The sequence below is a fragment of the Aquarana catesbeiana genome, linkage group LG06, assembly GCF_042186555.1.
Source record: "Aquarana catesbeiana isolate 2022-GZ linkage group LG06, ASM4218655v1, whole genome shotgun sequence".
Lineage (NCBI taxonomy): Eukaryota > Metazoa > Chordata > Amphibia > Anura > Ranidae > Aquarana > Aquarana catesbeiana.
In genome coordinates this window covers 354,355,931-354,382,286 of record NC_133329.1, presented here as the reverse complement: position 1 = coordinate 354,382,286, position 26,356 = coordinate 354,355,931, and the positions used below count along the sequence as shown (strand labels likewise).

At 42.1% G+C, this 26,356-nt stretch overlaps 1 protein-coding gene across 2 annotated transcripts in view; it reads right to left on the bottom strand.

The window, feature by feature from the left end:
• Positions 1–26,356, bottom strand: part of DPP4 (dipeptidyl peptidase 4) — a 198,209-nt gene that overhangs the window by 27,584 nt on the left and 144,269 nt on the right. For both annotated transcript variants that reach the window (XR_012245013.1, XM_073634044.1), the window contains exons 14-18: positions 25,090–25,188; positions 22,080–22,147; positions 19,970–20,020; positions 17,467–17,588; positions 15,827–15,874 (exon numbers count right to left, since the gene is read on the bottom strand). Coding sequence is in view for 1 of the 2 variants with exons in the window: in XM_073634044.1 (XP_073490145.1) it covers positions 15,827–15,874; positions 17,467–17,588; positions 19,970–20,020; positions 22,080–22,147; positions 25,090–25,188 (388 nt within the window). In the remaining variant the exon portion in view is untranslated. The remainder of the gene's footprint in view (positions 1–15,826; positions 15,875–17,466; positions 17,589–19,969; positions 20,021–22,079; positions 22,148–25,089; positions 25,189–26,356) is intronic.

Genomic DNA, 26,356 nt, shown 5'->3' with positions numbered 1-26,356 from the left:
ATTCAAAAAGTTCTTTGGTGTGGGCCTTTTTTGAGACGAGTGCATCAGATCGCACCGCTGCTATTTGCAACATATGTCTCAAGCGTATCTCGCGTGGCCAAAATATCTCCCGCTTGGGTACCACATGCTTGACCAGACATATGTTGACCTGCCATGCAGTTCGTTGGCAAGCGTATCTAAAAGACCCACACCAAAGAACAAAGAGGATCTCTCCTTGCTCCTCATCAGCTGAGATTTCCAACCCCACTAGACCTTCAGTCCTCTCTGAGACCTGCAGTGAGAGGAATGAAGGTGTAGAATTAGGTGTGTCACAGCCAAGTACTTGTGGGCAATCTGCTTTTGGTACACCGACGTCAGATTGTACCAGGCAAATTTCCCTGCCCCAGCTGCTGCACCGCCGAAAGAAGTTTGCTCCCAGCCATCCACATGCCCAGCGGTTGAATGCTAGCTTGGCAAAATTGCTAGCACTTCAACTGCTGCCTTTTCAGTTGGTAGACTCTGCCCCCTTCCGTGAGTTTGTGGAATGTGCGGTTCCTCAGTGGCAGGTACCCAAACGCCACTTTTTCTCACGGAAGGCGATTCCGGCTCTCTACCGGCATGTGGAAGGCAATGTCCATGCCTCGCTGGACAGGGCGGTCAGCGGTAAGGTGCATATTACCGCTGACTCATGGTCCAGCAGGCATGGACAGGGACGTTACCTAAGTTTCACGGCGCATTGGGTGACTCTGCTGGCAGCTGGGAAGGATGCAGGACAAGGTGCAGTAGTGTTGGAGGTTGTTCCGCCACCACGCCTCCAAAATGCTGATTGTGACACACCTCTCTCCTCCACCCCCTCCTCTTCTTCTTCCTCCATGGCCTCTTCCTCGGAACCAGCGGTGCTCCGTAGGCGTTCAAGGGGCTACGCAAGTACGCAGGCCAAAAGATGCCATGCGGTGCTTGAGCTGGTGTGCTTGGGGGACAGGAGCCACACTGGGGCAGAGGTTCTGTCAGCTCTGCAGGGGCAGGTTCAGAGGTGGTTGACGCCACGCCAACTTAAGGCAGGAATGGTGGTTTGCGACAATGGCACCAACCTCCTCTCTGCCCTCCGACAGGGACAAATGACCCATGTGCCCTGTTTGGCTCACGTCCTTAACTTGGTGGTGCAGCGGTTCTTGGGCAGGTACCCGGGCTTACAGGATGTCCTGAGGCAGGCCAGGAAAGTCTGTGTGCATTTCCGCCGGTCATATAATGCCAGTGCTCGGCTGACGGACCTCCAAAAGGAGTTTAACCTGCCCAAGAACCGCCTAATCTGTGACATGCCCACCAGGTGGAACTCAACGTTGGCCATGCTGCAGCGGCTGCACACGCAGCAGAGGGCCATCAATGAGTACCTGTGCGACTATGGCACCAGGACAGGGTCAGGGGAGCTTGGTTTTTTTTCCCCACGCCAGTGGGCCATGATCAGGGATGCATGCACTGTCCTGTCACCATTCGAGGAGGCCACGAGGATGGTGAGCAGTGACAGTGCATGCATCAGTGACACTGTCCCCCTTGTCCACCTGTTGGAGCACACGCTGCGTGGAATAATGGACAGGGCACTTGAGGCAGAACAGAGGCAGGAAGAGGAGGACTTCCTTAGCTCTCAAGGCCCCCTTTATCCAGACAGTGTTCCTGAGTGCCCGCCGATCACACAGGAAGAGGACGAGGAGGAAGAGGAGGAGGAGGAAGATTGTGTCAGTATGGAGGTGGAGCCTGGCACTCAGCATCAGCAGCAGTCTTTAAGGGATCAGTCCCAAGAAACACATGGACTTGTACGTGGCTGGGAGGAGGTGGCTGCGGACCATGTCGTTCTTAGTGACCCAGAGGACTCCGGACCGAATGCCTCAGCAAACCTACGCTGCATGGCCTCCCTGATCCTGCAAAGCCTGCGTAAGGATCCTCGTATTCGTGGTATCAAGGAGAAGGACCAATACTGGCTGGCAACCCTCCTTGATCCACGTTACAAGGGTAAGGTTGCGGACCTTATCTTGCCATCGCAGAGGGAGCAGAGGATGAAACATCTTCGGGAGGCCTTGCAGAAAGGTCTGTGCAACGCGTTCCCAGAGACTGGGAGGTTACAAACTCCTGTTTCTGGACAACGTGTTGCTGAGGCTTCGGTCAGTCAAAGAAGGAGCGGTGGAGAAGGTGGCCGTCTGACCGATGCGTTCAGACAATTTTTTGGTCCGCAGCCCCAAGGTATGATCGGTTCCAGCAACCATCGCCAGCGTCTGTTTCACATGGTGCAGGAATACCTAGGGGCAAGATCAGACTTGGACACCTTTCCCACCGAAAATCCTCTGGGTTACTGGGTCTTGAGGATGGATCACTGGCCAGAGCTTGCACAGTATGCAATTGAGCTACTGGCCTGTCCTGCATCCAGCGTTCTTTCGGAACGCACATTCAGTGCTGCTGGAGGCGTGGTAACCGATCACAGGGTGCGTCTGTCCACCGACTCGGTCGATCGGCTGACCTTCATAAAAATGAATGAGTCTTGGATCACCACCAGCTACCAAGCACCTGATGCTGATGTAACCGAATAATTTTTTTTGAAATCTCAGATCCCTTCAAAGACTGCCTATGCTGATGCTGAGTGACTATCCCTGAGTAATTATCCTCTTCCTCCTCAATCATCACGCTGATAGCTTGTAAGAACATTTTTGGTTCTGGGCGCCACCACCAGTGCCTAAGGCACAATTTTTCAGCCCCTGTTTAACAGGGGCGTGTAATTACAATTTTTGATGTAATACTTTGCAGCAGGGCTCGTTCCTGCATTCCAACTAGAGTGTCTGTGAGGGGTTGCAGTGTTGTGGCACCAGCACCAGTGCCTAGGGCCCAATTTTTCTGCCCCTGTCTAACAGGGGCGTGTAATTACAATTTTTGATGCAATACTTTGCAGCAGGGCTCGTTCCTGCGTTCCAACTAGAGTGTCTGTGAGGGGTTGCAGTGTTGTGGCACCAGCACCAGTGCCTAAGGCCCAATTTTTCTGCCCCTGTCTAACAGGGGCGTGTAATTACAATTTTTGAAGCAATAATTTGCAGCAGGGCTCATTCCTGCGTTCCAACTAGAGTGTCTGTGAGGGGTTGCAGTGTTGTGGCACCAGCACCAGTGCCTAAGGCCTAATTTTTCAGCTCCTGTTCAACAGGGGCATGTAATTACAATTCTTGATCTAATATTTCACAGCAGGGCCCTGTGAGGGCTTACAGTGTTGTGGCCACAGCAACACCTAAGGCCCAAATTTCTGCTGAGTATATAGGGCAGGACCCTACTTTCAAACATCTAACTTACAAACGACTCCTACTTGCAAACGGAAGGAGACAACAGGAAGTGAGATGAAATCTACCCCTAGGAAGGGAAATTCTCTCCTGTAAGAGTTAATATGGGAAAACAATTTCTCCTTTCCACTGATGCTTTCCAATCCTTGTTCCACAAAAAAACCCAAATTTTCAAAAAACATTTTTCATTGGGACAAAAAAGTGAGGTGAAATCTTCTGAAGAGGAGGAAAGACAGCAAAACAAATGTCACAGGGGTGATAACCCTTCCCTATGTTTTCCAAAAAGCTTAGAAAAGATTTTTTGGCTGGAGCTAAACACGTTAAAAATGTTCAAAATTACAAACAGATTCTACTTAACAACAAACCTACAGTCCCTGTCTTGTTTGCACCGCCTGTATACTGCTGTTCAGAGTATATAGGGCCTGGTGGCCCCACACCTTTCCTTATTTTAATTTGGGTGCGGGGTTCCCCTTAATATCCATACAAGACCCAAAGGGCCTGGTAATGGACTGGGGGGTACCCATGCCGTTTGTCTCACTGATTTTCATCCATATTGCCATGACCCGACATGACATTAAACCCGCAAGCAGTTTTAAATGAGATTTTTTCCTTTAAAAATGACATTTGGTGCAGGGACTGTTCTAAACATGGGAAACACGCGTCACTTTACAGGCATACTATAGACACCCCCCAGGTACGATATTTAAAGGAATATTTCACTTTTTTTTTTTTACTTTAAGCATCATTAAAATCACTGCTCCCGAAAAAACGGCCGTTTTTAAAAGTTTTTTTTGCATTGATACATGTCCCCTGGGGTAGGACCCGGGTCCCCAAACCCTTTTTAGGACAATACCATGCAAATTAGCCTTTAAAATGAGCACTTTTGATTTCGAACGTTCGAGTCCCATAGATGTCAATGGGGTTCTAACGTTCGTGCGAACTTTCGGTCCGTTCGCGGGTTCTGGTGCGAACCGAACCGGGGGGTGTTCGGCTCATCCCTATTGGGCAGTCTCAGAGACGATCGGTGCGGCAGTGGGGGGAGTTATAAACACCGATCTCTCTGTATAGCTGGGTTTCCCTCAAATGCCCACAATTAGAATAGGATTGTCTTGAGTTAGATTTTAGCTCAGTGCTTTAAATCAGTGGTTCTCAACCCTGTCCTCAAGTACCCCCAACAGGCCATGTTTGCAGGTTTTCCTTCATCTTGCACAGGTGCTTTAAATCAGAGTCAATGGCTTGATATTTTGGACAGCTATTTTAGCCAAGATAAATTCCCAAAACATGTCCTGTTGGGGATACTTGAGGACTGAGGCTGAGAACCACTGCGCTAAAATCGAAAATACTTACTTCTCTGTAATTTTCCTTTCCTGGTGCCTATCCATGGAAGCATATGCACACTCCATGCATATGCTACCATGAAGGCACCAGGAAAGTAGCTTTTAGACAAATCACATCTTTTTTTGTTTTGCCATGCCAATCAGCCTAGTTAAGCTGCAGCTGGGAAATCTGTTGCATGAAAATTGTTTGGGGGGGGGGGGGGGTGGAAAATGCATTACTTGGATTGAGCATGCATCTGCAAAACAAATTATTAACAAAACACATAAAACATAAAAATTTGCTACAAATTTTATTGGTCAACAAAACAGGACTTGGAAAAGAGCAGGGAAAGCAAGAAACAAACGTATGTTAATTTGATACACTAACAGAATATTGGTTTGAGGTCTGACCATTTTGCAGAGGAAATGAACAGGAGTTAAAAGGACTGCGCCCACAGACAGTCTCTTAAGGATTTAAACATTTATTAGTCACAACATCTTGGAGGAAGATTTTGCAAAATAATGCAGCACAGACAATTAAATCAAAGTGAAACTAACAACTTACAAACATTGACAACATCAAAAATATTTCAGTGAAAAATATCCCCCCTAAGAAATAAAAACAAAAGTAAAAAATACTTGCTCTAAAACACATCTGTTTTGCAAAGACATAACAAACAAAATACATGTGTTACAAACACTATAAGGACACCCAAATGTATGCTCTTGACTGACACACACACACCTTTTCAGGGCAAGGTAAAGAATGCTATCTGCAAGCTTTATATAACATAGGTTTGTGTGCTAATGAGGCAATTGAAAACACATGGACAGTCTATGAAAAACACACAATGCAAGTTGACCCAATGTAGAGACAGAACTTCAAAGTGGGTACACCTGTTAAGGATGTCTTTAAATTAGTAACCCAAAAAACACACTATCTGAGCATGTCCAGAAAAATGCAAGTGCTGTTCACAAAAAAAACAAAAAACAAAGTCCCCGAGTATGCCCAGAACAACCCAAATGCATTTCACACACCAAAAGCCACAGCAAAAGACCAAAGTCCTTGAGCATGCCCAGAACAACCCAAATGCAGTTAGCACAAAATAAGCCACCCCCTGTCCAAAATTAAGCACATCATTGAGCATGCTAAAACATTACAGATGAGACAAACACCCCCTGGTCCAGGGGGGCAAACAAAGAGCCTAACATGGGCAAAAGTTATACAACAAATACCATTGCAGTCTATGGGAACTGACTTGTCTATTTGGGTATGTTAAGGCTTAAAATGAGAACCCCCCACGTGAAAAATACCACCCCAAACTTAAAAAATATTGTGCCCCTCCCACACACTAACAAACCCCTAGTCAAACACACAGCAAGTCAGCCCATGAAAAGGGGGTGGATGCTTTGGGGCAGGAGGGGCTCGGTCACCCCAAAAGTCAACCACCTTGTTCCCATATTCAGGGGTACAAGGGCCTCTTCCACACAACCCTAGGCTGGGGTTGTGGGGTGCTGCAGATAGGGGGCTTTACAGAATGCGGAAAGCCCCTTTAAACTAGGTGCTTTGTGGTTGGTATCTGGGCTGAGCCCAACATGCCCCAAAGGCAGCCAGCTATGTTGAGTGCATGTGGCCTTGTATGGTTCAGGAGGGGGTTGGGCAATCGCTCTTCTCACCCCCTTTCCTAGCTAGCCCTGTTGTATGCTCTGAAAAAGGATGTGGATTGGATTGGTGAAGGCAGCTCACAGCCTTTTGAGAATGGAGTGGAGTGTGGAGTTCCCCTTTAAAAGAAAAGCTAGCCCATGGAAATGCAAGGATTAGAGGGGGGGGACAAGAGCATTGGAGAATGGAGCGTGGAGTTCCCCTTTAAAAGCAAAAAGCTTAAATGCACTTTTAGGAAGAGCTAGAGGGGCGAGAGTCTTTTTACATAATATTAACAAGGTGCATGTCACATGTTGGCAACGTAACTTGCTAACATGACCTGTGTGCAAATCTCCTTAAAAAATACATAAAGGTGAACCAGCATTAAAAAAAAAAAAAGTCAAGTTTAGAGGTGCGACCGTTCAACCTGTGCAATTGGATGTACGTTGCTTAACATTTACTAAGATTTTGACCGCCCAGTGATCAAACTAATGTGAACGAGCGCAAGAGCCGCTTGCGCATGCGCACTGCTTACATTGATCTCACGCAGTTCTAAACGTACTTGCAGGCACAACAGGCTTTCTCTGAAAAAGTTACTTTCTCATTCTATTTTGGGCACATTTGTTACTTGAGCAGTTGTTACTAAACTTCCTCACATCACCCCATAATATTGGCACCTCCATCTTCTGTCAATATTGAACTGGAGATGTTGTGCGCCATGTCCATAGTGGCACAGATTGCATTCTCCTGTGCGTACGAGATTGCAATAGTAAATGGGGGATTCAAGCTCTGTTACCGTTAAATATGAAAATGTGAATTGCCCCCACCCCCTCTGTCTCCTCTCCATTCATCTCCAGTGAGGCTGCAGAGAAAGGGACTGGGGAATCTGTGTCCTCAGTTCTTTTCCCTGTCTCAAAGGGTAGATGTCAGGGGTTTGTTTAGACCCCCGATATCTCACCAAAGCCCTCCCCCACCCCAACAGGGCTGATAAAAAAAAAGTAATAATAAAAAAAAATTGTAATAAATATTTCAAAGTTAAATTGTAAAAAAATAGTCCAGTGTCAGTGTTTAAAGCAATGTAAAAAAAAAAAAAAATAACGAACAAATATAAAAAAAAAAAAAAATAAAGTGTAAAAAAATAAATAAAGTGTAAAAAAATAAAAACTACTGACAGTCCACACCTCATCAATGCCCATCAGTGCCACCTATTAGTGCCACTGTTACATGACAAAAAAAAAATCGGTATCGGCGAGTACTTGAAAAAAAAGTATCGGTACTTGTTCTTCGGTCTTAAAAAAAGTGGTATCGGTGCAACCCTAATACAAAGTATTGGCAGAGAAACAGAAATGGCCCAGAAGCCACAGTCTGACCTAGGGGAAACCTGCTGTTGCAAACAGCTTAAATCACTATTTCCAAACTTTGATGTTTATTTTTATAATGGGGGCAGCAAGCGGCATCAATGGACCTAAAACCATTTTTTTTAGCTAGCCTGTACTGTTGTGAATTCATATACAGTGGGAACGGAAATTATTCAGACCCCCTTAATTTTTGCACTCTTTGTTATATTGCAGCCATTTGCTAAAATCATTTAAGTTCATTTTTTTCCTCATTAATGTACACACAGCACCCCATATTAACAGAAAAACACAGAATTGTTGACATTTTTGCAGATTTATTAAAAAAGAAAAACTGAAATATCACATGGTCCTAAGTATTCAGACCCTTTGCTCATTATTTAGTAGAAGCACCCTTTTGATCTAATACAGCCATGAGTCTTTTTGGGAAAGATGCAACAAGTTTTTCATACCTGGATTTGGGGATTCTCTGCCATTCCTCCTTGCAGATCCTCTTCAGTTCTGTCAGGTTGGATGGTAAATGTTGGTGGACAGCCATTTTTAGGTCTCTCCAGAGATGCTCAATTGGGTTTAAGTCAGGGCCACTCCTTCGTTATTTTAGCTGTGTGCTTAGAGTCATTGTCTTGTTGGAAGGTAAACCTTCGGCCCAGTCTGAGGTCCTGAGCACTCTGGAGAAGGTTTTTGTCCAGGTTATCCCTGTACTTGGCTGCATTCATCTTTCCCTGGATTGTAACCAGTCGTCCTGTCCCTGCAGCTGAAAAACACCCCCACAGCATGATGTTGCCACCACCATGCTTCACTGTTGGGACTGTATCGGACAGGTGATAAAAGGTGCCTGGTTTTCTCCACATATACCACTTAGAATTAAGGCCGAGGCGGCACCTAATATGGACGCATAGTCCGGGAGCTCCGTCCTGCTCCAGCAGCTCCGGCCTCAGCCACAGCAGACCGAATGACAACAGCCAACTGGATCCACTCCCCAAGTGTGGAGGATAACCCGGGGACCATCCGGATGTATTCAGGAGCGGTAAGACGCAACTTACAGCCTGCTTTTGAAGCCTCACCGGCCCGGCCTGACACAGCCAAGATGGAGACGACACTTTACTGTGCTATCTCAGACAGTTTATCTAATTCACAGTCCACGACCTCCCCCTCATTACTGCAGCAAGATATCCCTGCAAAAAGCAATGTCCTGGGCTTTACCTCACCAGCTTCTACGGAGTCCCTATTAGGGCGCTGCATGGCGGGAGTAGACTTTTCACCCATGGAGGCAGGCCCTCCTCAGTCACAACAACTACTAGAGCCCGGGGATTCAGGCCCACCCCAGCCTGTGGATGTAGCAGACCGCTTCAATAAGTTTGCAGTACTCCTGGACAGAGGATTAACTAACACAGCTAATAAGATAAACGATATCAAAGCGGATCTGCAGAATATAGGAGCCCGCATGGAAGTCATAGAAACGCACCTGGAAGCCACCTCATCCAGAACAAATCAAAATACTGCATGCATACAGATGCTCCAGGATCAGCTTGAAACAGCGCATGCAAAGATTGACGATCTGGAGAACAGGAATCGAAGGTACAATTTCAGATTAAGGGGGCTCCCCGAGTCTTATAAAGACATACCAGAAACCATTCAAGCTTTCATTAAGGATTTACTTCCTGATACCCCACAGCACAGATTGGAGCTGGACCGGGCCACAAACTGCCTAGAGCAGATGGTCTTCCTCGTGACGTCGTGGTCAAGCCACATTTTTACTCTGTCAAGGAGGAAATAATGCGGAAATCAAGAACAATGCCTAAAATTATCTTTCAGGGCCACCAACTGCAAATTTTTGCAGACCTTTCCCCATCCACTATACAAAAGAGGAGATCTTTGAAACCACTTCTCCAAATCCTGATGGACAAAGCTATCAAGTATTGGTGGCTTTTTCCGTTCCAACTAACATTCCTCTGGAAAGGCAAATCATACACTTTTGGTTCGCTTCAAGAAGGAGAAAAGGTTCTGCTTCAATTGGGCCTCATCAGCCAGGACTTTAATTCTACACCGTCGGGATCGAATCCAAACTCAGCGAAAAGGCAACTTTCAACCAGCCCTCTGACACCAGTATGGGAATCGGTGAAGTCCAAGAAGTCTAGTCCCTCCATGAATCTTTTGATTAGAAAGACTCATACACCATGTCCGGTCCTCATGGACACTTTCTTCCCTCTCAAGTGGTCTGGAGGGAATCCCACCCCGGGCTGGACTCTAGTGAGATGGTCACCCCTTGGCCTGAATTTTTAACTATTTGAAATATTTTGTCTGTTACTAATGTTAGGGCCTAGCACCCATTTTAGGACACCTTTCTTCGGTTTTTCGGTTATACTTATTGACATAGTCTTTGAGGCTAGTCTGCTGGAGTGGTGCTCATGCACCCCTCTCGTCTGGAAGAACAGATTTTTTTCTCTTCTCTAGACAAGTGTAGTCCCTGTTGATTAGAGGGACTCTAAAGTTCACCTTTCACACAGATGGAGGATCCTGTCACCTCCATCCCACGGAAGACTCACTTGTCTTTCGCCTTTCCTGTCTCACTTAACTTCATCTCTCTTTCACAAGACACTTATTATAATCTCTTTACAGAAGTCGACTGGGGGGGAAACGCCCCAAGGTTGTCTGCTGCCTTCCGAGGACTCGGCCAGGTCTGTGATGTATCTTGGTCACCATGAACTCGAATGGGTAAGTGCTGATGTGGCCCTAATTCGCTCCCCGCCTCTGCTCAATGGCTAATACCCCGGCAGGTACAAACTACTCTCAGGGTAGTAACACATAACGTACAGGGCTTAAACTCTCCCATTAAAAGACGTAAAGTTTTTAACTACATGCACACACAAAAAAATGACGTAGTCCTTCTACAGGAAACCCACTTCCCTAAAAATTTCTGCCCATCTTTTATTCACTCTAATTTCCCCTTCTTTTCTTTGGCCAATGCCGAGAATAAGACTAAGGGAGTAGGCATTTTCATTTCTAAAAGATGCAAATTCATCCTAAAGTCGGAACATAAAGATCCAGATGGGAGGTACTTATTAGTGTGTGATTTAGATGGTCAATTATTCACATTTATTTCATATTATGCCCCCAATAATGGCCAATTGGCCTTTTTCCAAAACATGTTGAAGACCCTAATTCCACTAACTGAGGGCACGGTGATTTTTGGGGGAGACTCCAACACTGCGTTCGATCAGGGGCTGGATAATTCCAGACCTCCGGGCGCACGTCTAACCAGACCTTCCAAACAGAGCCTCCGAATAGCCAAATTATTATTTCAACATGGTCTGGTAGACATTTGGAGGGAAGTAAACCCCACTACCCGAGATTTTACCCACTACTCGAATCCTCACGGAACCTTCTCTAGGATTGACCATATTCTCCTTACATCCCACTAACCCACTAACCAAAAAAGCTTTTATCAAAGAGGTGGTCTGGTCGGATCACTCCATGGTCATTTTGTCACTCCTCCGCCGGGGGAGCCGGATCCCTGATAGACGCTGGAGACTCAATGAATTCATCTTGAGCGACCCGACCAGAGCAGCGGAAATTGAAAAACATATCCAAACTTATTTTCGAACCAATGACACACCAGATGTTAGCCCCTCATGCCTCTGGGCAGCTCACAAGGCAGTTCTTAGAGGCCACTTAATCCAAATAGCTTCGCACATTAACAAGTCTAATAAAGCAGAAATTGAAAAATTAGATAAGGAATTTTCAGATTTGACTAAAAAGCATAAAACTAATCCCAGCTCGGTACCCATCGCAAAATTAGACGCAGCCCGCATGATACTAAACCTGGCCCTCACTACCAAGGCTGAAGAATGGTTAAGGTGGAACAGATCCAAATTTTACTGTCACAGCGACAAAATAAGCTCAATGCTAGCAAGCAGACTATCCCCAAAATTCAGATCCCAGGCTCTCCCAAAAATTAAAATACAAGGGGACACCCTCTCACAGAATCCCCAACGTATCATGGGGGAATTTCAAAGATACTACAAATCCTTAAATAGTGGGGAACACAACCCCCCTCAACGGGAGATGGACAAATTTTAAATAATATTCAAACTCCTAAATTACAAGATGGCCATCGTCAAAAAATTAGACGCCCCTATTTCAGCAGAAGAAATATGCACGGTCATTAAAAACTCTAAATCTCATAATAATGGGTTCTCTATACCCCATTTCATTTGCCGTCACACTTGCTCCATATATGGCCCGATTCTTCAACGCCCTCAGACAGGGGGGGACAATTAGACTCCTCACTTAATATGGCTCACATCACAATTCTCCCCAAACCCAATAAAGCTCCCAGCCTATATCCCTTAATAATGACTTAAAGTTTTTGACTAAGATCCTTGCAGACCGCCTGGCTTCCTTTATTAGCTTATACATTCACAAAGACCAAGTAGGCTTTATCCCTGGAAGACAGGGCCCAGATCAAACTAGACGTGCAATAGATTTAATTTCTCTCCTCAACTCAAATTGGGATCAAGGCCCTCCCAGACAAGGATGTCTATTGTCCCTAGATCTCCAAAAAGCATTCGACTCTGTCCATTGGAAATATATATTTAACATCTTACATAGATGGGGCTTTGGGGACTCCTTTCTTAATGTTCTACACGCTCTATTATTCTCCCACAGCCCAGGTGCGTCTGCAGGGATTTTACTCTGAGTCCTTCCCAATTTCAAGAGGCACAAGACAGGGCTGCCCCCTATCTCCATTGATCTTCGCCATAGCAATCGAATCCCTAGCAATAGCCATCAGAACCAATCCGAACATACAGGGTTTTCAGTGCGGTTCCCGTCATCACAAATGTGCGTTGTTTGCTGACGACATACTGATGTTTATATCGTCTCCCCTGACTTCCCTCCCCAACATATGCCGCCTTCTGGATGAATTCGGAACAATCTCAGGTCTTAAGGTAAATTATGACAAGTCTCAAGCGCTCAACATCAACATACCTGCTACATTGCTAGCCAGGCTTAGGGAGAGTTTCCAGTTCACATGGAATGAATCACATATAACCTACCTGGGGATTAAATTGACCCCCAAGATAGAACTTCTTTACCAAGCCAACTATCCTCAGCTATACAAACTAGAAGAGGACTTGACCAGGTGGTCTGGACTCTCGTTATCCTGGCTTGGCAAAATAAATTCAATCAAGATGACCCTTCTTCCCCGCATCTTATATTACTTTAGGGCCCTCCCAATCCCTATTGACAAAGCCCGACTAAAAAAATTCCAATCCAAAATTATCAAATTTATTTGGGGCAAAGGAGGTCATAGATTCTCAAGATCAATTTTGTTTAGAGCTAAAACTGAAGGCAGATTGGGCCTCCCTAACCTACTCTGGTACTTCCAAGCAGCTCACCTTGCTCAAATTTCAGCAGCCTATTCACACTGGGAACAACCCGACTGGATACATATTGAAAGGCAGGCAGTACCCCTCCATACCATAGACTATCTACTTTGGTGTCCTAATAAACTAAGACCCCTAATATTGTCTCCAACGCTTTCACACTCTTTCAATCTATGGGATGGCTTACGGAAAAATAACCAGCTCTCCTCCCCCATAGAACCTCTTAAACACATATTTCATAATCCTGATTTCCCACCGGGGTTAGACATCAAAGCCTATCGATGGTGGCTAGACAAAGGGCTATACAGGATAGGTCACTTCCTCAGACCTTTGGGCCCGCTCTCCAAAGCGTATTGTATTAGTAACCTTGAAATGCCCCCCTCAGAATTTCAGATTCTCTCAAATCTCAAACTTCTTAAAGAAAAAGTGCAAGACATCTTCAAATGAACCCTTAATAACTGCATATGAATCTTGGTGTGGCCAGGCGGTGAGCAGAGGGGGGGAATTTCGGTGATATACAAGGCCTTATCAGCACAATCCAAGGCACCTTACATGCTTCAATGGGAATTGGACTTGGCACAGCACTGGAAAACCGATACTTGGCATCGAAACTTCGCCCCATAGTCCCATCTAAACTAGCTGCAATTTTCCAGTCATCATCTCCTCTCTGCTTCAGAGGTTGTGAATTACGAGGAGACATGTTCCACACTTGGTGGACTTGTCCCAGAATACGCCAATTTTGGCACAAGATCTTTGCCGGGATTAACAAAATTACCGCTTTATCCATTCAAGTATCCCCTCTTATAGCACTCCTTAACTTCCCAGTTCAGGGAGCTTCCAGGAGTGCACAACGCCTCATATACTTTATCCTTCTAGGAGCTAAGCTCACGATAGCCAAGGCTTCGAAACAACCGTATGTTTCCACTCTCATGGCTAAAAGAAAGATATCCTGGATCATGAACCAGGAAAAGATGGCTGGCGTACTCCTGGATCGCTCAGAAAAGTTCAAACTTACGTGGGAGCCCTGGGCAGCTTTTGTGGGTATTACCCTCCACTAGAGTCTTCCAGGAGAGATTATAAGGCTCTGGGCCCCCCCCAGTCGACTTCCAATCCAAGTTTATCTCTCTTCTTCTGTCTCTTTCCTTTCTTTTCTCTTCTTTTCCCTCCCCTATCCACTCTGTTTAAGGTCCCCTTCCCCTACTTTTCACTCAAATGACTTAACTAGACCAAGCACTGTCACTCTTCTGTACCATGGTCTAGCATTACGATGGTTATCTCACATGCTCCTCAAGGATGGAAAAGCCAGATCTATGTTAAAAACATTTTACCCTATTCCTTTTTTTTCTCCTTTGAGTTAGTTGTTTGTTTTGCTGTTCAAATACAAGCTATGTTTCTTAGACTCTTGAAATACCAAGACCTATGGTTATTCTTGTATGACAACAATACCTTCTTCCCACTGCTGAAAGTGATGGGTTGAATTTACATGATCTTTCCCAAATATGTGCAACTCTCAGTAATTTACGGAGTGGGGGGTCTTGGGGAGTGGAGACTCTGCCACAGTGTGCTCCCTAATGGGGTGGCGGAGCCCTCCCCCTCCTGGATCTTCCACATTTCCCCAAAGTGGGTAAACCCTGGTTAAAAATGTCTATATAGTTCTGAATTTATTCTCCGGGTTTACTTCTCCATCCACATGAATCATTTTATGTATTATTGCTTTTCGAGTTTTCCTTTTCATTGTCTGTTCGTTATAGAACTAGCATGTACAAATTGGTTATTAATTTTCTGTCACTTTTAAGTCATTCTCAGCTCCAGAAGGACTGTGGACCTGCTTCATGTTTTTGATTTATGTTGTATTCCTTTATTCTTGCAAATAAAATATATTGAAACAGAATTAAGGCCAAAAAGTTCTATCTTGGTCTCATCAGACCAGAGAATCTTATTTCTCACCATCTTGGAGTCCTTCAGGTGTTTTTAGCGAACTCCATGCAGGCTTTCATGTGTCTTGCACTGAGGAGATGCTTCCGTCGGGCCACTCTGCCATAAAGCCCCGACTGGTGGAGGGCTGCAGTGATGGTTGACTTTTTACAACTTTCTCCCATCTCCCGACTGCATCTCTGGAGCTCAGCCACAGTGATCTTTGGGCTCTTCTTTACCTCTCTCACCAAGGCTCTTCTCCCCCAATAGCTCAGTTTGGCCGGACGTCCAGCTCTAGGAAGGGTTCTGGTTGTCCCAAACGTCTTCCATTTAAGGATTATGGAGGTCACTGTGCTCTTAATAACCTTAAATGCAGCCAAAATTTTTTTGTAACCTTGGTCAGATCTGTGCCTTGCCACAATTCTGTCTCTGAGCTCTTCAGGCAGTTCCTTTGACCTCATGATTCTCATTTGCTCTGACATGCACTGTGAGCTGTAAGGTCTTATATAGACAGGTGTGTGGCTTTCCTAATCAAGTCCAATCAGTATAATCAAACACAGCTGGACTCAAATTAAGGTGTAGAACCATCTCAAGGATGATCAGAAGAAATGGACAGCACCTGAGTTAAATATATGAGTGTCGCAGCAAAGGGTCTGAATACTTAGGGCCATGTGATATTTCAGTTTTTCTTTTTTAATAAATCTGCAAAAATGTCAACAATTCTGTGTTTTTCTGTCAATATGGGGTGCTGTGTGTACATTAATGAGGAACAATATTAATTTAAATGATTTTAGCAAATGGCTGCAATATAACAAAGAGTGAAAAATTTAAGGGGATCTGAATACTTTCCATCCCCACTGTATATGATCTTTTTGGGGGTAAAAGGCTGTAAAGAGTCATGCTATATAAATTAAATCATTACCTTCATTGTTACTGGTCCTGTGCAAAGTGTAGATCGGGACTCCTGGTCCTGTAGAAAATAAGAGTCATTAAGTTTTATTACCTGGTTACCACAACATAGCAAACCCATTGTAACCAACATCACATTTTAAAGGATAGTACTTTTGTAGGGCATAATAATGAAGAAAAAAGTTCAAAAAAAGTTTAATAGCTAAGCAGAATGGAAATCACAGCAACATTTCAATGCACAAATTCCCAAACAAAAAAATCCAGAAACTTGCCAACCCATCAATACCTTTATTATAAAATCTCATAGAAAAATAATCCAGATCTGACTTTTTTCATTCCCACGCAGTGTAAAATGCATTACATATAGATTATATTTTATAAGAGCCATTCCCTAATAAAGCTATTATATATGGGTTGGCAAGTTGAAATTCATCCTTGCGGTTTGTCTACCAGGAATAGGAGGGATACTCCACCTTGCTCCTCCACCTTTGCAGGTCCCAATGAATTTCAGGCATCGACTGGAATACTTACAGCCTTCAATGCCCAAAATCTGGTCACCAGGAGAGTAGGAACATTCCTGTTTAACTTTAAAGCCTACCCTTAGTTGCTTTTGTTATTTTATCTGCAAAATGACTATTTTCCGTTTATTTCTTGGCTGATACAATACTATTATTAAATTTGAATCACATTGCAAAATGTTCCCCAGCATAGGAAGCTACATAATAGCAGCCTATGACAAGATATGCTTAAAACCTGAAACTTCCTGAATAACACAGTGCTATGCAATGATAGATGAGTGGGAGCAAAAAAGGGGGAGTTTGATGGCGACAACGGCGGATCCAGCAGCTACTTGTAGTTTCATTTCAGGCCTGTGTAGGACTACGGCAATGTAGGGTCAGTAGACAGGGACAAAGCATTACCAGGAAGTGCCTGAACAAAGACCTATATATGACAGGATCACCAGATGATATTTTGAAAGTATAAGCTTTAAAAATACTGAAATTACTATTGAAATTACATAAACATGGTATTTGAGACTTTAGTTATGATCAATATTTTTTATTTTGAATAAATTCGTAACTTCAGATAAATTCATATTCGTTATGTTCAAATTTGAAAGGTAATTCCAATACCTATAATTTAATAGTTTATAACTAATATTATAGTTTTTATTATTATTAATAAATAATAAAAATTAATAATGGTTATTAAACTTAATATTTAAATTATAATAGAAATTATCAGAATGTTTTTTGTTCTTTCAAATTTTTGGATTTTCGTTCTTTTTAAGTCTCATTCTTATTTTTGGATTTCCAAATTTTTGGCTTTTCGAATATTTGGTTTTTCGAATTTTCGTTTTAGAAAAAACGAGTTAAACGATCTTTCGTTAAGTCGAATTTTTCGAATATTTGCAAATATTTTTTGGAATTAACGAATTTGCCGAATTTTGACGAAAAACAAATTTGGAGCAAAACAAATTGCACATGTCTAGTTTTGTGGACTAATTTTATTTTATTGGCAAATATATTTCAAGTCTGGGGGTAGAAGTGAAGCACAAATTTGACATCAGCCTGTAGGCCTCCACAATGTGTATTCAAACTGTAAACAATAATAACATTGGCCATATTCCAACCACTAATTATCCATACTCACCATTGCAGTATAGAGCATAATACTTTCCATTGGTACTAAATGACACAGAGTAGTGATGGCATCTATCAGAACGCAGGTTACAGGTAATACATTGTGGACTATAAGGGCCATTCAAATTTAACCTGTAAAAGAGAAGTGAGAATGACAGATAAATTTATAACATATCTTTCTGCAATCATCTCAGATATCTAAGGCAGGAAATGCAGAAACCTTTTAGAGGCTGAAAAGATTCCTTTGACACAACTTCAGTCTTAAAGCGGGGGTTCACCCACACCGTCCCAAGTGGTCCCCGCTCTCTCCTGGGAGCTATGTGTTCCCAGCAGACAGCGCGGTGGGGACGGGAAGAGGCATAGACTCCCATGGGAGTCTATGCCGGAAGTAGGTGCAAATACCTGTCTTAGACAGGTATCTGCACCCCCCTCCCCCCTGAAAGGTGCCAAATGTGACACCGAAGGGGGGGGAGTGTTCTGAAAAGCAGAAGTTCCATTTTTGTGTGGAACTCCGCTTTAAGAAGGAAACATATTTAGACCATCATTACTAATGTTCGTTTTTCTAAAAGGAGTTGAAATTCTTCAAAAAAAAAAAAAAAAAGTGCGCAAATTCAATTAGCCAGTCATGTGAAAAGGTAAATCCCTATTCACTTTTAACCACTTCAGCACCGGGCCATAGACAAATGATGTCCACAGATGGGATCTCCCATCCTGGGTGGACGTCATATGACGGCCTGGGATTCCCGGCCGTCTAGGGGGCGCGAGCGCCGCCGGGTTGCTCGGGACCCGGTGCGTGTGCCCGGCGGCCGCGATGTCCGCCGGGCACCCGCGATTGCCCGTTAACCGGGCCAGACCGTGGATCTGTGTGTGTAAACACACAGACCCACGTCCTGTCAGTTCAGAGGAGAGCGATATGTGTTCCCAGTACAGCGGAACACTGATCGGTCTCCTCCCCTTGTACGTCCCCTCCCCCTACAGTTAGAATCATTCCCTAGGAAACATACTTAACCCCTTGTGGTTAACCCCTTCACTGCCTGTCACATTTACACAGTAATCAGTGCAATTTTATAGCATTGATCGCTGTATAAATGTGAATGGTACCAAAAATGTGTCAAAAGTGTCCGATGTGATCGCCATAATGTCGCAGTCACGAAAAAAAAAAAAATCGCGATTGCCGTTATTACTTGTAAAAAAAATAAATAAATAATTTTTTTTAAAAAATGCCATAAATCTATCCCGTATTTTGTAGACGCTATAACTTTTGCGCAAACCAATCAATATATGCTTATTGCGATTTTTTTTACCAAAAATATGTAGAAGAATACGTATCGGCCGAAACTGAGGATAAAATGTGTTTTTTTTTTTAAAATTGGGATATTTATTACAGCAAAAAGTAAAAAATATTGTGTTTTTTTCAAAATTGTCGCTCTTCTTTTGTTTATAGCGCAAAGCATAAAAACCGCAGAGGTGATCAAATACCACCAAAAGAAAGCTCTATTTGTGGGGAAAAAAGGACGTCAATTTTTTTTGGGTACAACGTCGCACGACTGCGCAATTGTCGTTTAAAGTGCGACAGCGCTAAAAACTAAAAATTGGCCTGGGAAGGAAGGGGGTGAAAATGCCCTGTATTGAACCGGTTAATATCCAATATTATACACGATTAGAAAATATAAGTGAATATTCACATTTTGTAAATAAAGTTTCTCAACTCCTTTTAGCCCATTTGTGCTGCAAGAACCAAACATTGGTCAACATCAGCAAAAATGAAAATTACAAAAATAAAAAGCATGAACAACTAAATTCAGTTTGAACAAAAAAATAAAAAAAGGTAATGGCAGTCTAAGGGAACCTATCCTCTGATATATTTTTTAACTGCATGCCTTCTACAGCATAGCTAGAGAACTGACCACGGTGTGCTACTTAGTATGGTCTGTTTTTAATAGAAAAGCAGAGGGACTGGCAGTATCACCAGGGATTTCACATAAAGGAAGCAATACAAAGAGAACAGGTTACTTTCTCATACAAGTACATGGTACAGCAGGCTCATATCAGGAATATGAAGTTTTGGGGTAACAAACGCTTTAATTGTAAGTGGTGGTGGAGTTAGACAGCTGATGGTTGATAACCATTTTGCAACTCATACTTCATCAAAGCATGCCCGTTGTTCCTTTTTTTTACTGATACTCTCACTATTTAACCTCACCAAATGAAATTACACATTTGCTTCACCCACAATTTACCATGCGCACATTTGACCTCACATTTTTTTGGATTAGTCCACTCATCCTGAGATGCCCCTGCTGACCTAAATATTTGTTCCAGGTCCCCGACTATTGAAGCCAGGATCAAGACGACAGCCCGGTAACATGCAACCTTAAAAGCAATTAAGTAAAAGCAGCTACTATATTTGCGTATTGTCTTCCCTTCAAGAAAAGAACAGTTTTAATGTTATTAACTCTCTGACAAATCTGAAAAAAAGAAACACTGGTATATCTGCTAGCATTTTCTCTTACTTGTAAAGGTGTCGTTTTGATGGGTACCCTCCATCATTACTTATATAGAACCTGAAATACAAATAATTACACAATGACTATTTAAAATATATTTTATCTATAATTTCAGTGATTCATATTTGACTGTTTTTAGCCATCCACTACTTTGTACAGGTTGCTGAAAAAATGCTTTTAAAAAAAAAAATTATAATTATTGCCACCAAATATCTTCATTAAGCTCTGTTACATATGCTCTTATAGGACGCATCATAAACAAATGATGTGCTGGAGTCAGGGCCTGCATTTTGGAATCAATAGCCCAGTCTGAAGAATTATTAAAGCCTACATTTTACTTTACTACACTTTCTTGTTAGATTTTGTGTATATTGGGTTTTCAATACAAATACAAAAGAAAAGAAGGTTTAAATGCCCCAGAAAAGATTTTTCCTGCAACAAGAATGCACAAAAAATACAAGGTTTGTCACATTTGAAAAACTCAGTGTTAGTTGTTAATTACAAACCTATTACTTTGCAAATTGAAAGCCACATGTGCCACATATGAAGATTCCTTTGTCATCAAAAGAGTGGACATTTGAAATATCAATCGATAATTATCAGCAAAATCATTATTACATTTAGCAAAATCATTATTACATTTTGGCATTCCCAGGGCTTAATGAACCATAGAAGTTTAGAGGATAAAGTAGCAAGATAGACCAGGTACCAGTGTTAGTAATTCAAAAGGTAAGAGCTTTCAGGTTAGGTTGGGTGTATGACATCAAAGGGGACCAGATTTTCAGGAATGTCTTGTGTTTTTTAAGGTGCGATTGCTGTCAATTTTCCATTTACTATGGTTTTGTTTTGTCAGGAGAGAACTTCAGAGAAGTTACTTTATTACACTTTCTAACTGTGCTATATCTGCCAAGAGTTCTTTATCGCAATTATATTTAAAGACAGACATTTTCTTTTTAGTCTTGGATGCTGTAAGGTAGGTACAGAAACTCTGCCAGATACGTATTGATGATTTTGTCCCTGCAGGAAAGCTTTCCATTCTTCAATTCTACCTTCACTTATTGGTGGGCACAGGGTCTCCCCATCTGTGACACAAATAGCAACATTTTCTAATCATTTTTAGTATATCAAAAAACAAATATGCTGAAGTTCAGGGTTAAATACCTTTCTCATCATTCCCCTTTATCATCAGTGTTTATATTGCTGTGTCCTTCTGACCCTACTCTATGTTTAGGAGTTTGACCCAATATCATATGTAATCTGCCGGCTTGTGGAGCTTTACATTTGCACACAATATGACTGCTGGAATCACAATAACCTGGTTGCATCTGCCAGCAATATATGATGAACCACCCTACAAGTCACATGCTCCTCAGAAAAAAAAAATCAGTCCACATTTTACTTTACAATAAAATCCCAAGTTCAGAATTTAATGAGGTGCACTAGCCTATTTCCCTCCCCTCCCTGCACACCTTGCTTTATGTAGTTATAAAAGAAAAAAAAAATGTTAGCTTTAAAGAAGAAAGTATTGGTCATGTGACAACTACTGCTCCTTCTTCTGTGGTTCTAATGGTAGGCCATTTGTGGGCTTCAACAGCGCTGTCAATCTCTTCAGTGGGTGTTAGTGTGCTGATTTCATTATGCTCATCATGACTAGCAAGAACGTCCACAGAGAACCAAGGCAGTGTGATCATGCAATCATCTAGAGCCTGGAAAACTACAGGGGGAGAGTCCATGACTACCTGGGCTCTCAGGAAAGAGGTGAGATGATGTGCAAGATGTTAGGTGGGGAGGATCTCATTCAACCAGGAAGTGAGATGGCATGTCAAAACTGCCAGCTAAAAAAAGGGGACCAAAACAGCAGCATGGATGTGGTATTTTATGAATCACTTATTATTTAGCAATATACCAACAGGCATAGGAAAGCATATATTAGATTTATTTTATTATTATTTTTAGCAGATATTTCTTTAAAATAAAGAGCAAGCTTGCATGTGGATTTACATGGTCCTTGTTAGAGAAATAGAGTAAAAACATCTGTAACCCTTAGAAACACAGTGTCAATTTCTACAGAGTTACAAAATTAGCAAAACCCTCCTGCAGAATAAGATGTACTCACATGTAACCATCTGTTATTTTGGCAATACTGGTCACTTCATAATTTCCTTTAGTTACCGCAACTCCCTCCTAGAAAACAACAAAAAGTGAAACAAACTAATTCATTAAAAAAAAAAAAAGTCAAAATAAATTTAAACAGATGTGAAATGATGGAATAGGTGTGCCAGAGGGGTGAATAGAAAAATGGTAATTTTGTTACCCACATAATACCTAAGATTTTATTAGGGGTACAAATCCATGTACTCCAGAGTTCTAAACTGTCCCCAGTAAATGAGAAGAGAAAAACAAAGTTCTCTTTTAAAAGTTCAGACAGGCAATTTTTAGTTTCTCAGTGATGTTACTAAAATTACTAGTGATTAATCACAAAACTGGCAATACACAGGCAAGTTTCAGTAACGTTCAACCACTGGGAAAGGTAAATATGATCAAAAGTATTGTCCAGAAACTAAGCAATCTACTATCCATGGGTTATCTCATCCACCAGAATTTGGCCTATTGTGAAATTGGAACTGGACAATAAGTTGATTAAAAGATGGAATTGAAATTGGTAAAAAAATGACAGCAGGTTACTGGATTTTGCTGCATTTTCAATTGGGGAAATTTTGGTTGCATTTCTTTGCGGCTGATTGAAACCACCATTTGATCAAAACTACTACTAGCACATTTAGTAGAAGGAATGAACTGATAAAAAAAATTCTCATGTAGCTCCAGCCATCCTCCTATCTGGTCTCCCGCTAATAAGATGTATCGACTGTAAATTCTGCTCGTGTATCTACACTTTCCATAAAATCTCATCTGCTGTCCCATGCTGCCAGTTCCCTCACTGACCTTTTCTCAACCATAGATTTATGTTCAAATTACTACACTTAATATGTTACCAAACCCAGGACCCTGCATTCACCATACAGTATCTGGTATCCCACAGTACACAGAACATGGAAATGCAATTATTTTAGTAAATATAAACTGCTAAATACCTTTTCTCATCAGCAGTATATAGCAGTCTTGTGACTTCTATCAGTGTCTGGTTAAAGCTTGTAGGAGAAGTTTTCATTCTACTCTGACTGTTTTATCAGGATGCAGGACCCCTGACCCTCTATCTGGACAGTCCTGTGTCAATCACATGCACCCGCCCAAGAAAAATAAAACTCTCAATACACTCCAAACTGAGCATGTGCAGCATGTCCCCTGGCTCTATATTATCAAGGAAATATATTGGAGACAGGGGAAGGAGGAGAGGATCAGAGAAGACAGGATCAAACAGTCTTTTTACACAATGCAGAGGATTAACCCCTTAGGCTCCACAGCGAGTATAACAAGCATGCTTCACTGCATATACAGACTGATTTTACTGTTGTGGGTTTAGTAACACTTTAATTTACATTTTTGTACATACTTCAGAGCTCATGCACAATGTCTATTCCCAACATCACCAAAAACACTCAAAGGGCTGTCCTCTCCACCTCCACTTGTTCACGTGAATAGCTAAAAATTTTCTAAAGAGCATCTCTAATACCGTGGAATTCCCTTCCTATGCATTTACACTTCACTACTTATTCATTATTGACTAATAGGGATCAGTGAAATTGAAAGCTCTAATTTCTCTGAAATCTCATGAAAAAAATCTTTAGATTTTAACAAAATTTTGCATTTTTGGCAAAATGCATTAGATGCAGTAGAAATGCAAAATTAAGGCCATTTTAGATTTTTTTTTAGATTCGATTTTGATGGATGCATTTGGCTTAAATTTTCTTCTGAGGGTTATGGAAGCTGCTTTCAATTATACTGCCTCTCATTAGCCCTATTATTCACAGAAATAGAAAACCAAAAACCTAAGAAAATAAAAACATGCAAAGTTACAATACAGAAATTACAACCAAATGAACACACAAAAAAGAAAAAAAAACATAAATAACAATAAATGAAATAAATTAAACTGCTAAATTCAAGATAAAAAGGAGCTGGCACACAGACAAAGATCTGTATCAAAAGTTTATTTATGTATAAAGTAAGTGAATCCAAACATGACAAAGATACTAATGCTGTTGGATCTTAAAGGGTTAGTTCACCTTTACCAAACAACCTGCCTATGCAGGTAAGGGAGTGCCTGTCGATAAAAAAAAAAAAAAAATTGCCCAGCTTTGACTAAAGTTGGATAATGCCCATTCTCTAGGTATGGGCCATTTACCGATCTCTCATTTACCGATCTCTCAGAGTATGCCAAAAATGTCCAGAGATGGCTTCATCCTGTCCTGCCTTGTTGCTAGGATGTTGCTAAGACACTCCCAGCTATTACTCGTTCTGCAAGCCAGAGAAGAATAAGGAGGTAGAGAACTTTCTTTGCTTGTAAACTACTCTAAATACACCCCCACCCTCACACGCACATAGAAACACACCCTCTAAAAAATAAAAATTATTATTATTATACAGGATTTATATAGCGCCAACAGTTTATGCAGCGCTTTACAATAAGAGTAGATAGTTGTTTTTCCCAAACATATTTCACCTAAGAAGCTCAATGAGTGGAGTTGAGAGTTTCTGCTTTGGCCAATTTTACCGGTGCCAAAATCTGTTTTACCACAATGACTCTGCTCCTCCCCATTGAGTAACCATTTCTCTAGCCACAGCTATCTTCATTACTTGTTGTATTTTGCCCTCGATCAAATCAGTCAAGATCATCCTATTTCCTTTATCCTGGTTTTCCACTTATTTGGAGTTTGACATTTGTACACTTTCTTTATTTGATTCCAGCTATTGCGTCAAGATATCTACAAGAAGATCAGCCAATGAGTTCTAGACAACAAAACTAAGAAGCTACAGTATATTCAGCATTGTCCCCCCAACGCTCCACTTCATCAGAAATTAGAAACTTCCTTTCAGCTGAATGTAGAGGGTGTTGCAGTTCACACTCCAGTAAAAAATAGTAGCTGCACATAATCTGAAACTATGCCGAGTATAAACTTGTATGTAAACTATTCCAGAAACGACCTCGTATGGCTCATTTGACTTACCCTTGATTCAAAGGAGTGCACATGCTTGTAACCATCTGCATTGCTAATGATCTTGTAATATTTGGTCCCTGATGTGAAGTAGGGATCGCTGGGCCCAAACTAAGAAAGAAAGAAAAATCTTTTACTTACAAATAATGACTGCAGTCTTTTAGGCGACAGAGCAAGATAAATTGTTGTTACCCAGTGCACTGCCTTATTTTTGTAGTGCACAGACAGTCTTGCTGTTTGACTTCTTGTTAGAGAACATTGCTACAGTGACATCAGCATGGATTGCTTTCCACATGGGAGCATTAAAACCTGTATAAGCATGGCAATTGTCTCTTTTACAGCACTTTCCCGCAATCTGCCTTGAAAATTGCTTGTGGAGGAGAGGAGGCCGAGTTCCCAGCACAGATAGAGAACTGACCACAGTGTGCTCCTATGCCTAGTGTGGTCAGTTTTTAATAGGAAAGCAGAGGGACTGGCAGGAAGACCAAGAGTTTCCCGCAAAAGGAGCAGTACATATAAAACAGGATACTTTTTCATACAAGTATATGGTACAGCAGGCACATATCAGGAATATGAACAGCTGGGTTTACATATTATTTAAATTATGGTTATTATTATTATGCAGATTTACCTAAGAAAGCCAATTGATCAGAGGAGTCCCACTATCAGAACACAATAGCACATCAGGGAGGATTCATTAATATGCCTCAAATGAGTAGATGGAAGAATCCATTTGGGGGTTTTATTTAATCAGCTGACTTGGCCAGTCAGGAATCAGAAAACCCACGTGGCGGCCATCAGCAAGCCCGGGGGCCCCATAATCTCCTATTGTCTGGGGCCCTATGAGTTGTCAGTCCGCCCCTGTTCCTGCTGCATGTGTTTTGAATTACAGTAATTCATTCATCTGCAGTAAATTTTTGGTTAATGTGACATTCACTGCTTTATATGCCACTAATAGTCTCTGCCCTGTACACTGCCTGTCCCAATGCACACTCAAGGGAATTCAGTAAATCCCTAATGACACTTTTCTGGAACGATGGCACCTTCGAAATGGCTTGTGCCAGATTAAAAAATCCTTGCCTCCTTTTTTGGTAGCTTTACCGACATGTGCAACAGATTCAGATAGTTCTTAATAGCACTACTTTTATAAAGTGTTGCTATTAACCACTTGCTTGCTGGGAACATATACCCACTTTCCCTTCCTGCCCAGGCCAATTTCTAGCTTTCAGTGCTGTGACTCTTTGAATGACAATTGTGGGGTCATGCTACACTGTACCCA